The following is a 13,048-nucleotide window of genomic DNA, read 5'->3' on the forward strand; positions in this document are numbered from 1 at the left end:
TCCGTTTTTTCAGGAACAGATCAGGACCAGATCTGGACCCATTCATTTTCAATGGGTCCTGGAAAAAATCGGACAGCACAATGTGTGCTGTCCGTTTCCGTTGTTCCGTTCCGCATGTCCGTTTAAATATAAAACATGTCCTATTCTTGTCCTGAAAAATCGGATCCTGGTACAATACAAAGTCAATGGATCCGCAAAAAACGGATGACATTCGGATGTCATTCCGTATGTCATCCGTTTTTTGCGGATTCCGTTCCTGGAAAAAAAAATTCAAAGAAATCCAAACAACTTTATTTGATTATTGAAATGTATACATGTTTCCGTTTTTTGCGGATCCGCAAAAAACGGATGACATACGGAAACATTTTCAGGAACAACGGATCCGCAAAAAACGGACCGTTTTTCAGGATGAAAAAAACCAGGACGTGTGAATGGACCCTAAATCTGTATGCAGCAAGATCCCCCTAGTGGCGGTTGTAGGCAGTGGGAATTTTATCATTTAACTCTATGGCCGTGTCGAAGCAGGGGATTGGAGATCTGTAAAACTTGGATCTAAAGCTAGGTGCTAAAAGTCACATGAAATGGGCTATAATACAGGACCTAATGTGAGACATAGTACGAGAATCACATAAGCTTACGCTCTAATAGTCGTTTCTGAACAAACCCGCTATGTAGACTGTACCTTAAGAGGGAACTGCTGGGTGATCTCAGGTACATAGATCGTCCCTGTTGGCTTCTTCTGGAGGGATACCACCACAAAATACTCAAACAGTTGCCGTTCTTGGTACTCAATGAGGTCACGCTCCAGAGTGTGATAGCGCGGAGTGAGGCTCATGCGGGATTTCACATGCACCAGTCTCTCACTGTGGGCTGAGAAAGCGACCCAAAATCTCAATAACGTCAGGCTACAAATAGGATAATTTGGCCCCCAAATTATATAATAAAATAAACATAATTTTAAAATCGAAAGGATTGGTTCAGTCACTTCCTCATTTTGCTCCAAAGAAGGAAAGAAGAGAAGACGTTTATGGGACTCCGCTCAAAAAATAAAAATAAAAAAAATTCTGTGCTGTAAAACTCTTATCTGTATAATATTATACCATACAGTAACAATGATATACATACTGTATATAACGATAAGAAAACCCCATACTCGTCTGCAGCTGACTTTCTTATTCAATTACAAATTACTCTAACCTGATACAAGGCGGATTATGAAATATACTAGATTATAGGATGACCATCATAAAGTATATAAAGGCCACGTGTAAGGAAACAGAACCACCATGAAGTAAACTAAATTCTAAATGTATCAAAATCTGCAGCCACTGTTAATTTATGGAGTAACCCAAATTTGTGAAAAATAAGGATCATCACTAGGGATGAGCGATTTTTTTTTTTTGAAGTTCGTGTTGTGGTATTTACTGAATTCCGTTACCACGGACCATAACGCAATTCCATGACGGGATGGCTTTAGAGGCATGCCATTCAGTCATAATAGAAGTCTAAGGCCTGCATAACGGATCTGTCCGGTTTATGTTATGCTGGAGATCTAATTTATTAAAACTAGTGTAAAGGAAAACTGGTTTAGTTGCCCATAGCAACCAATCAGATTTCACCTTTCATTTTTCAGAGCTCCTTTCGAAAATGAAAGGTAGAATCTGATTGGTTGCTATGGGCAACAAAGACAGTTCTACTTTACACCCTATAGTGTTGGAAACAAGGTGGGATTATTAGAATTCCTGGATTATGTGAGGTCAGATTAAAATAATTTCACAGTGCTATCACTTGGTTTCATGATTGGGTCTGCACAGTTTTATGCATCTGGTCTGTGTGTTGGACTAACAGAATTAAAGGGAGTTTTCCTAGGTTTTATATGAAGAGTGGAAACACAATTGTACCTTTCAGCTTCTCCTCAGTGTCGCTCTCCGATTCACTGTTGTCATCGGTTACTGAAAGAAAAGACAAAGCAAATGTTTACTCCATTAAGAGTAATAGAACAGCGCCCCTCTAGACTACAGGTTGTGTGTGGTATTGCAACTCAGTTTCATTCAAGTGATGGCCAGGAGTAGTGCCGTTTACAAAAGAAAGCAGCCATGTTTTTCTAATGTGGTGTCCTGGTATATCACTATTGTATTACCTCTTCCTGAGTTGCTGTCGGCGGACGGTGACAGCCTCTTGACTCTCTTCTTGCCCCGTCGGGCCTCATAAATGGAATTAATCCTCATCACCAGCTGCAAAAAAATAAAAAAATGGGATGTACAATTTATATATTTCATACCGATTTAGGCCTATAGGTCATTATCTTCTTCATTCACATTCAACGTTAATGTCAAAATAGTCTGGTTCCTTCTTCGCAATTTAGCTCCGCCCCTCCGTCACACATGTGACCTACAGCCTCCGCTATCGCTCCCACAACGCACTGCAATAATACCAGGAATCCAGCAGAATCCTCACATTTATCTTTCAGCCTGAACGGAGAATAAAACATCTGGGGAGATTTATCAAGACTGGTGAAGAGGAAAACTGGCCGAGTTGCCCATAGCAACCAATCAGATTGATCCTTTCAATTTCAAAAGGATCTGAAAAAAATGAAAGGTGGCATCTGATTGGTTGCTATGGGCAACTAAACCAGTTTTCCATTGCAACAGTCTTGATTAATCTCCCCCATCATGTATTCAGAAATCCTGGACTCCTGACACAGGATATATAGCTCCTCCCACTTCCAGCAACCACTAGTTTAACTCTTTAGGGGCATCTAATAAATTAAAGCTCATACAGTTTTTTTTTCCCAGTTAACCCTTTTATTTCCAAAGTCTCTTAAATCTCTACCATATGTGCAGGCACCTTTCATCCTAGTTTAATCCCGTTTGCAGCAGCTCACCCTTGGGATTTTTCTCCTCCGCCGCCCATTCTGCTGGTCTCCTGTGCTGAAAAAATTATCGTCCGGACTGCTCGGAGAGGATGGAGGGCTGAGTTTACTGGGGGAGGCCACGCCATCTCTCCCCAGCTTCCTGATGTCCAACAGTTTGAAACTACGACGGTCGGAATTTTGTCTGAAGAATGGTGACTTCTGGTGCACCTAGAGGGGCAGACATGAGAATTTCGCAGTTTTAAAAGGGGCACTAAACCCAATGGAGGAGATTTATCAAAGGAAAACCCATAATAACCAATCAGATTCCACCTTTCATTTGATTCAGGAGCTCTGAAAAATGAAAGGTGGAATCTGATTGGTTGCTATGGGCAACTAGGCCAGTTTTCCTTTGCACCAGTCTTGATAAATCTCGTCCAATGTCTATTTTGACACCATTCATTGTGCAGATGGCTGTAAGCGATTGTAACCTGTTATCAGCCACTTTAGGTTAGAACTGAAAGGAAATCCAGAAAACTCTCCACTGCATTCCCATCTATATGTGTGGGCACTTCCCCCAAAGAAAACAGTAAAAATTCCTAGGAGATTGACATATCCCTTTAGTTATTCACGATACAACCATGTCATGAGGGGGTTTATGAGATGAGAAATCAAGGTCTGATTTCCCACCCCCGAAACAGCGCCACTCTTGTCTTTGGGTTGTATGTGGTACTGCAGCTCAGCCTCATTCACTTGAATAGATCTAAGCTGCAATGCCAGATACAACCTAAGGACAAGTGTGGCGCTGTTTCTGGAAAAAGTAAGGTCTTTTATTCCAATTAATTCCCTACCTTATTTTGGGCTGGAACAGAGGCTAAAGTGGCCGGGAAAGCAGGAACACACTTCTTGCTTAAACACCGACTGTCAGTCTCGATGTCTTCATAGGGGTTTTCCTTTGATGGAGGATCTATAGAATAAAAACATACAAACAAAACAAAGTGACATTTATTTTATGCCAATATTACTAATTGCTAACCAATGAGGAAATATATTTATTCAGGAGTGATTATGGCTTTCTGACCCCCTGTGACCAGTGGGGACCCTAAATGTCAAAGAACAGATCAATGTGGACAACTCCTTTAAGAGATGGTCACAGTGCACACCCCCTTGAAAAAACGGCCACCTGGTTACACTTATTGACCACCTGATTTGTAAAGTGGTTGTCAACTTTGACAGTTCTTCAAGGGGTTGTTCACCAGATGGCCGTAGTGTACATTCCTAAAGTGATTGTATACTTTGGGCAGCACTTAGGCTAGGGCTACACGGCAACATGTGTCGCACGACAAAAAGGGTACAACTATACTGTGACGTGTAGCGAGACATTCATGTCGCACAGTGAAATCGGCACATGCACATTGCATATCTCTGTGCCTCTGCCCCCAGTGGGCAGAACACTGCGCATGCCCAGGCCCGGCAGTTATGCGTGAACAGGCTATAGGGATGATGTCACAGAGCCACAGGGCTGGCAAGAGATTACTGAGGAGTGAGGCGGGGGAACTTGGGCACTTTCAGCAAACTCTCCGCCCCTGGGCACCTGCGACGGCTCATTAGCATAAACTACTTTTTGGGCGATTTGAAGGATCTAAAAAACTAAAAACACAGGCAAAATCTGTGTCATGTCTGTGTCCCACTGAACTATGTGATCGGTTTAAACTCAGTCAGGTTGGCGACAGACTCCATTTAAGAACTACACAAAATTAACATCTCCTTTAACGGGACACTGTCACCAGTTTTATGCTGCCCTATCAGCGGGCAGCAGCCGGTTGTGGTGTTCCTGAGAAAAAAAAAAAAAAAAGTCCTTTAGGCTCCATTCACACATCTGTAATGTGTTTTGCGGATCCACAAGAATAGGACATGTTCAATTTTTTTTCGGGAATGGAAATGCGGACCCGGAAGTGCGGCCCCATAGAAATGAATGGGTCCGCAATTCAGTTCCGTAGAATGCGGACCTGAAATTGCGGACGTGTGAATGGGGCCTTATTCTTTATGCAAATAAGAGCTTAAGTGCACCAAGGGGTGTGTCCAGCACCAGGAAGCAGAGGTGCACTAAGGGGCTAGGCCCTGCCCCTCGGTGCACTATTTTCTCAGGAATGCTGTCACCAATCAAGTATCATTGTAATCAACAGAATCAGCCATGACAGGCAGCATGCTTGATTAATAGGGTTGATCCTGCTGACGTATTTGTTAAATATCGTACTGAATACAAAAATAAAGTCACAGGTGGAACTAAGCCCTCCACAGAGGAAAGTAGGCTTTTCAGGCTAATTCCTTTTGACGCTGGTGGTGCTCAATAGTAAAAAGCCATAATTCTAGGGTCCACATCTGTTCCGCAATTTTACAGAACAGGTGTGGACCCATTCATTTCAACGGGTTCGCAAAAGATGCGGACAGCACACCGTGTGCCGTCTGCATCCGTAGTTCCGTTCTGCAGCCCCGCAAAAAATAAAGAGCATGTCCGATTCTTGTCCGCAATCATAGACAAGAATAGGCATTTTCTTTATGGCACCGGTCCTGTGCAGAATGCACATGGCCAGTGTCCGTGTTTTGTGGATCCTCAATTTGCAGACCGCAAAACACGGCATGGTCGTGTGAATGTACTGGAAGTAAGTTATCCAATTTATTTGATAAACATACAGCACAGGCGGATAATAGGGAGGAAATCCACAAAACACGAGGCCAAAGGCTGTTTCGCACGGTTCGACTGTGTGGTGGCGCTAAATCCCAGGAGGCGTTGAGAAAGTATCAGATGATACTGTGATCGAGTGCCATGAGACTTATTTCTATTGTGGACTTATTATATACAACCCCTTTAAGTACTGACTAAAGTGGACAGCCCCTTTAAGAATCATTCAAGGTGGACAACTACCTCGAGAAGCGGTCACACATTTGGTAACACCTTTGGAGCTTGGACTGAAGCAGTGGCAAATAACTGACACCTTACGGGACCGATGCCAAGAGCTCTGGTGGCCGTGGAGAACAAATAGATTGTAAGCTCTGCTGCCACTCTTTTTCTACAACGTGGCAGCATATAGTGCAGGCTACAAATGGTTCCTATGGACAATATGTGGAGGACAGGAGCAATAAATAAATAACAAAAAGCATTGATGAGTCACTTGTCAGCTAGCCTGCCACGTACATACCCCCAACCCAACTAGGACACCTCTCTCCCGCCAGGTCACCCTCTTTTGGAGCAAACAAAAACTTTTGTTTCCTTTCTCAACTTTAGGCTGAACTTTCGGTTTGTTATGTTGCGTAGTAGGCAGTGAGTGAACGTTACAGGCAGGAAGCAAGGCAGCAGGAGAGATACCCAGGGTCAGGAGGCAGCTGATAAAGGCCCTCTAAAGTCCTTCAACGACCCCAAAAGTTTGGCAGCTCACCTTTCTTTCTCGCCATAGTGTACCTCATGCACAGGCTCGCCCGAATGTCACCTGATCAGGAAGTGAAAGCTCACCAGGTAGGGAAATTAGTGGGGAGGGCCAAGGGTTAATAGTATTGGTAATGGAAGAAGGGGAGGGCCCTGGTCTGCATCCTGTTAGGTGAGGTAACCTGTGGCTTCCCAGCTATTAGACCGTCCCATGATAAGGAGAACAATGGGGGCTGAATGAACTCGCTGACCCAGAGAGAAGCGCTCTCAGGCAGGACACTGGCATCAGGAATATGGCCGATTAGAAATGGGGATCGACCCATATAGATTTTTTAGAGCCGACACCGATAACCTGTGAACTTTCAGGCCGATAATTTATACCGATAATAATTATAATATATAGTGCCATAGCCAGCAGCACCACCACCCCTCCCCCCTCACTGACTACCATGCCCTGCTTGTTTTATTATCATTTATAATATAGTGCCACTGCCAATATCCACCACCCCCTCCCCCCACCTCACTGACTAGTGACTACCAACTAAGGGTGGGTTCACATCTGCGCTCTGGATTCCGTTATAAAATGGTTATAACGGAAAATAACGGAATCCATAGAATGGAATTCAAAACGAGAGGCATTCCGTTTTGATCCGTCTTAATAGACGTCTATAGGGAAGCATAACGGATCCGTCTGGGTCCCGTTATGCAAGACGTAAAACAAAGTCCTGTCGACGGGACTTTTTTCTCTGTTCTGCATGACGAAAACCAGACGGATCCGTTATGCTTTCCTATAGACTTCTATTAAGACGGATCAAAACGGAATGCCTTTTAAAGGCTTCCGTTTTGCATTCCATCATAGTAAAAGTCTATGGGCAGCATAACGGATCCGTTATGGATTCAGTTATTTTCCGTTATAACCATTTAATAACGGAAAGCCCTAATGGAATCCAGAACGCAGATGCGAACCCACAGTTTTGTCAAGCGGACAGCAATACGCTGCAGGTAGTGTTTTGGTGTCCGCCTCCAGAGCGGAATGGAGACTGAACGGTGCCAGACTGATGCATTCTGAGCGGATCCTTTTCCATTCAGAATGCATTAGGGCAAAACAGATCCGTTTTGGACCGCATGTGAGAGCCCTGAACGGATCTCACAAACGGAAAGCCAAAACGCGAGTAAAAGTGAAAGTAGCCTAATAAAGCAATTAGTTGGTAGTCACTGAGGTGGTGGAAATTGGCATTTGGCACTAGTATATTATAAATGTAAATGATAAATTAATAAGTTGGTACCCCTAGTCAGACCTCTAGACCCCCCATAGACCTCTCTATACCCCCATAGACCTCAGATCAAACTGTAATACTTACCTCTCCTGCCGCCACTCTCCCTGTCCCGGCTGTCTTCTCTTCTCACCTGACCTCCTGCAACGTCAGCTCAGAGTGCACTCCGTACGTCCTGACGCTGCAGGCAGCCAGGACACAGCAGCGCGCACCCGGAGAAGAGCAAGCAGGAGGAGGGGTAAGTACTGGACAGCGCTCACAGCGCTTCTCTCCCCCTCCTTCTGCCGACTAGTGAGCGCATCCATTATGGAAGCGCTCACTAGTATTCCCTTTATAAGATGCGCTGCACCGCATTTGATCTGCATTTTGTGCGGGTCTGAGGCGGACCAATTCACTTCAGCGGGGGCGGCAAAAGATGCGGACAGCGCATCATGTACTGTCCGCATCCGTATGTCTGTTCCGTGGCATCCGCAAAAATATAGAGCCTGTCCTATTCTTGTCTGTTTTACGGACAAGGATAAGAAAGGTCTATAGAGACCAGAATGTTCTGCAAAATGCGTAACGCACACAGCTGGTATCTCTGTTTTGCGGATTTGCAAAACAGTCTACGGTCATGTGCAAAGTTTTTTTTTTCCGCATCCGATCCAAATTTTTTGCGGGTTGGATGTGGACCCATTCACTTCAATGGGGCCGCAAAAGAATTTGGTGTCTGCATCCATATGTCCATTCCGCGGCCCCGCAAAAAGATAAAATGTTTGGCGGACAAGGATAGGACTGTTCTATAGAGGCAAGAATGTTCCGTTCCGAAAAAAAATGCATACAGCCGGTATCCGTGCGAACCGCAAAACAGGCTACAGTCGTGTCCATGAGGCCTTATGATGAAAAGCTCTTCAACATTATAGTATACCGTACTTTTTGCATCAATTCCTCCATATTTTAACATCTCTGCTTGCTGTCAATATTCCTGTTTATATTCAGAGGATGAAAGTAGTCCTGCTTAACGCTACCCCACAGCTGATACACTAGCTAAGCATTTGTGCGACCAGGACCTGATAACTGAATGGGGATCATTTACAAAGACCGGCATTTTTGCCGTCTATTTCCCCTCTGCTCTGTCGTAGCTTACGCCAAATTTATGACGAGGCGCAAAAAGGGGTTTGCCACTTTTTTGACACCTGAAACAGGCGTAGTACGCTACATAAATGACCCCCAATGTTTCCATGTAACCCCAGCAAGCAGAGATCTAGAAATCAGTGATGGATTGAGGCACGAAGCATAGTAGAAACTGCAGCTTGTTCGCCACTTCCCCCTATGTACACGAGGCCACCTCGAGTTGTAGCTGCGATAGAGGAACATTTGAGTCAGCCCTTAATAGAAGACAACAGGATGCATGTCCGCAATCAGCTGACTCTTAGCTACGGTAACCCCCTGGCCTGTGTATGCTGATGGCGAACCACAAGTCCCAGTGTCACATTTGTTCTTGCTGTGAGGGGGAACATTCTGCTCCAGTAAATATACATGAACTAATTTTATCATACACAATGGGGGAGATTTATCAAACTGGTGTAAAGTAGAACTGGCTTAGTTGCCCATAGCAACCAATCAGATTCCACCTTTCATTTTCCAAAGGGACTCTGAAAAATAAAAGGTGGAAAATGACTGGTTGCTATGGGCGTCTAAGCCAGTTCTACTTTACACCAGTTTGATAAATCTCCCCCATTGTGTATCATACATACTGTACCTCCCATTGCACTGCCTAAGTGTCAGTCTTTACTGCAATGCTGGCATTGTATTCACATCTATAGGCAGGCTTTTACACAAACTAGTTGATATAGATCGAGTTTACATCTGAGCAAAGTAGGAAAATGAACTGTGTAATAGTTCCCATAAATATAATGGATTTTATCGTCTGGAAAGGGAGATGTCACATGTTGGAAACAGGTCCCCGCAGGGCACTGACTTGAAAGGTACAAGTGAACAGGTAAAAGAATTTGTGTGCTTCGGCAAGGTCAAAACAAAGAAATTCCTGTAATTGTACAAACAGCTCCGGGAGGCCGAGGACCAGGGACTGATCTGCCCAGTGCCAGACTGCAGCTGTTCTCAGCAAAGCACCAGGAAACAGGTATTTCTACAGTAAAAGCATGTCAGGGCCAGCTACCAACAGCAGAAGGGCCCAGAAACACTGCAGCAGCTGGCACTACCATGGGCACTACTATGTTGATGAGTAGGTCCTGTCCTATTACAATATAAAGTCTTTTTCATAGTATAGTCACATAGTAAGGATTGTAGAATACTGTAAGCAACATAGTAGTATCTACTCTATAGGACCTACTCTATGGGATCTGCTATGTGGCTGCACTAATCTATAAACACTATATGTCATATATGTCACTGACACTACTCTATGAGCTCTGCTATGTGGCTGTACTAATCTATAGACACTACTATGTCACTGGCACTACTCTATGAGCTCTGCTATGTGGCTGCACTAATAGACACTACTATGTCACTGACACTACTTTATGGGCTCTGCTATGTGGCTGCACTAAAACACTACTATGTCACTGACACTACTTTATGGGCTCTGCTATGTGGCTGCACTAATAGACACTACTATGTCACTGGCACTACTTTATGGGCTCTGCTATGTGGCTGCACTAATAGACACTACTATGTCACTGACACTACTTTATGGGCTCTGCTATGTGGCTGCACTAATAGACACTACTATGTCACTGGCACTACTTTATGGGCTCTGCTATGTGGCTGCACTAACAGACACTACTATGTCACTGGCACTACTCTATGGGCTCTGCTATGTGGCTGCACTAATAGACACTACTATGTCACTGGCACTACTCTATGGGCTCTGCTATGTGGCTGCACTAATAGACACTACTATGTCACTGGCACTACTCTATGGGCTCTGCTATGTGGCTGCACTAATAGACACTACTATGTCACTGACACTACTCTATGGGCTCTGCTATGTGGCTGCACTAATAGACACTACTATGTCACTGACACTACTCTATGGGTTCTGCTATGTGGCTGTACTAATGTATAGACTGTGCCATGTCACTGACACTACTCTATGGGCTCTGCTATATGGCTGCACTAATGTATAGACAGTACTTTGTCACTGGCACTACTCTATGGGCCCTGCTATGTGGCTTTACTAATGTATAGAGAGTACTATGTCACTGGCACTACGCTATGGGCTCTGCTATATGGCTGCACTATTGTATAGACAGTACTATGTCATTGAAACTACTCTATGAGCTCTGCTATGTGGGTATACTAATGTATAGACCCTACTATGTCACTGACACTACTATATTGTCACTGCTATGTGGCTGCACTAATGTATAGACAGTACTATGTCATTGAAACTACTCTATGAGCTCTGCTATGTGGCTGTACTAATGTATAGACTGTGCCATGTCACTGACACTACTCTATGGGCTCTGCTATATGGCTGCACTATTGTATAGATAGTACTATGTCATTGAAACTACTCTATGAGCTCTGCTATGTGGGTGTACTAATGTATAGACACTACTATGTCACTGACACTACTATATGGGCACTGCTATGTGGCTGTGCTAATCTATAGACACTACTAATGTCACTGACACTACTCTATGGGCTCTGCTATGTGGCTGTACTAATCTATAGACACTACTAATATCACGGACACTACTCCATGGGCTCTGCTATGTGGCTGTACTAATGTATAGACTGTACTATGTCACTGACACTACTCTATGGGCTCTGCTATGTGGCTTCACTAATAGACACTACTATGTCACTGGCACTACTCTATGGGCTCTGCTATGTGGCTGCACTAATAGACACTACTATCTCACTGACACTACTCTATGGGCTCTGCTATGTGGCTGTACTTATGTATAGACTGTACTATGTCACTGACACTACTCTATGGGCTCTGCTATATGGTTGCACTAATGTATAGACAGTACTTTGTCACTGGCACTACTCTATGGGCCCTGCTATGTGGCTTTACTAATGTATAGAGAGTACTATGTCACTGGCACTACGCTATGGGCTCTGCTATATGGCTGCACTAATGTATAGACAGTACTATGTCACTGGCACTACTCTATGGGCTCTGCTACATGGCTGACCTAATGTATGGACACTACTATGTCGCTGGCACTACTCTATGGGCTCTGCTACATGGCTGACCTAATGTATGGACACTACTATGTCGCTGGCACTACTCTATGGGCTCTGCTACATGGCTGACCTAATGTATGGACACTACTATGTCACTGGCACTACTCTATGGGCTCTGCTACATGGCTGACCTAATGTATGAACACTACTATGTTACTGGCACTACTCTATGGGCTCTGCTACATGGCTGACCTAATGTATGAACACTACTATGTCACTGGCACCTTGTATGCACCTATAATGGGAGAATGATAAGTGAAGAAAGTACAGTAGATGCTAATGACTGTCGGTTCTCCTGGTGTCTGTGGGCTTCCTCTGGAATCAGGGACATAACTATGGTGGGTGATGTCCACTTGTGGGGCCGATGGTCCTTAACCCCTTCACGACTTCCATACATGCTATCTGCACATACCCCATGCAGATAGCACGTATATAAACGTTATGGCACCTCTTTAATCCAAGCACAGCAAAACGCCTGGATTCAAGCTTCTGCCCCAGCACTGCTGCTGTCAGGGACAGTGCAGACCCCAGTAATGCCGGCAAGGGACCAATTAGAGTGGTCCCTTGCTGACAATCACTCCGATTGGTTAGTCTGTGCAGACTGGATGCGGACAGCACAATACGTTCGTGTGAATGAGCCCTTAGTGTGTCTTTAAATATGACACGACACCCAAAAGCCAGTCCAGCACAATCTGCTCTCCAAAAACCATATGTTGCTCCTTTCCTTCTGCGCCCTGCCGTGTGCTTATACAGCAGTTTACGAACATAAATGGAGTGTTTTTGTAAACTGCAGAATCAGGGTAGTAGATATTGAGGTTCGTTTTGTTGTTAACCCTTGCTGTATTATAGGAAACATTGGATTAAAATTACAAATCTGCACAAAAACTGGAAATTGTAAATTTTACCTCTATTTTTCTTTAATTCTTGTGAAACATCTAAAAGGGTAATTTTAGGGGTGTACTTTCTAAAATGGGGTCATTTATGGGTGGTTTCTATTATGTAAGGACCTCAAGGTGACTTCAGAACTGAACTGGTCCTTGAAAAAGTCAGTTTTGAAAATTTTTGTGAAAATTTGAAAAATTGCTTCTTAAATTCTAAGCCTTCTAATGTCCTAAAAAAATAAAATGTAATTTTTAAAATGATGCCAACATAAAGTAGACATATAGGGAATCTTAAATAAAAACTATCTAATGAGGCATTCCTATCTGCCTTTAATGTGTAGAAATTCAAATTTAGAAAATTTTATTTTTTTCCACATTTTCAGTAAATTTTGGATTTTTTATAATATAATGGTAATAG

General features: G+C 43.8%; 1 protein-coding gene across 2 annotated transcripts in view; it reads right to left on the reverse strand.

Annotated features, from left to right (window-relative positions):
• DENND2A (DENN domain containing 2A) overlaps nt 1–13,048 on the reverse strand; it is a 106,990-nt gene that overhangs the window by 18,924 nt on the left and 75,018 nt on the right. Inside the window, exons 1-6 of one of the 2 annotated variants that reach the window (XM_044271871.1) lie at nt 6,289–6,356; nt 3,703–3,818; nt 2,885–3,082; nt 2,141–2,234; nt 1,902–1,952; nt 683–870 (exon numbers count right to left, since the gene is read on the reverse strand). In XM_044271871.1, coding sequence (XP_044127806.1) covers nt 683–870; nt 1,902–1,952; nt 2,141–2,234; nt 2,885–3,082; nt 3,703–3,818; nt 6,289–6,316 — 675 coding nt within the window. In that variant the 5' untranslated portion in view covers nt 6,317–6,356. Of the gene's footprint in view, nt 1–682; nt 871–1,901; nt 1,953–2,140; nt 2,235–2,884; nt 3,083–3,702; nt 3,819–6,288; nt 6,357–13,048 lie in introns of those variants that run through there. The other variant, XM_044271870.1, reaches the window with a different exon arrangement.

This window comes from Bufo gargarizans, chromosome 11 (assembly GCF_014858855.1).
Source record: "Bufo gargarizans isolate SCDJY-AF-19 chromosome 11, ASM1485885v1, whole genome shotgun sequence".
Taxonomy (NCBI): domain Eukaryota; kingdom Metazoa; phylum Chordata; class Amphibia; order Anura; family Bufonidae; genus Bufo; species Bufo gargarizans.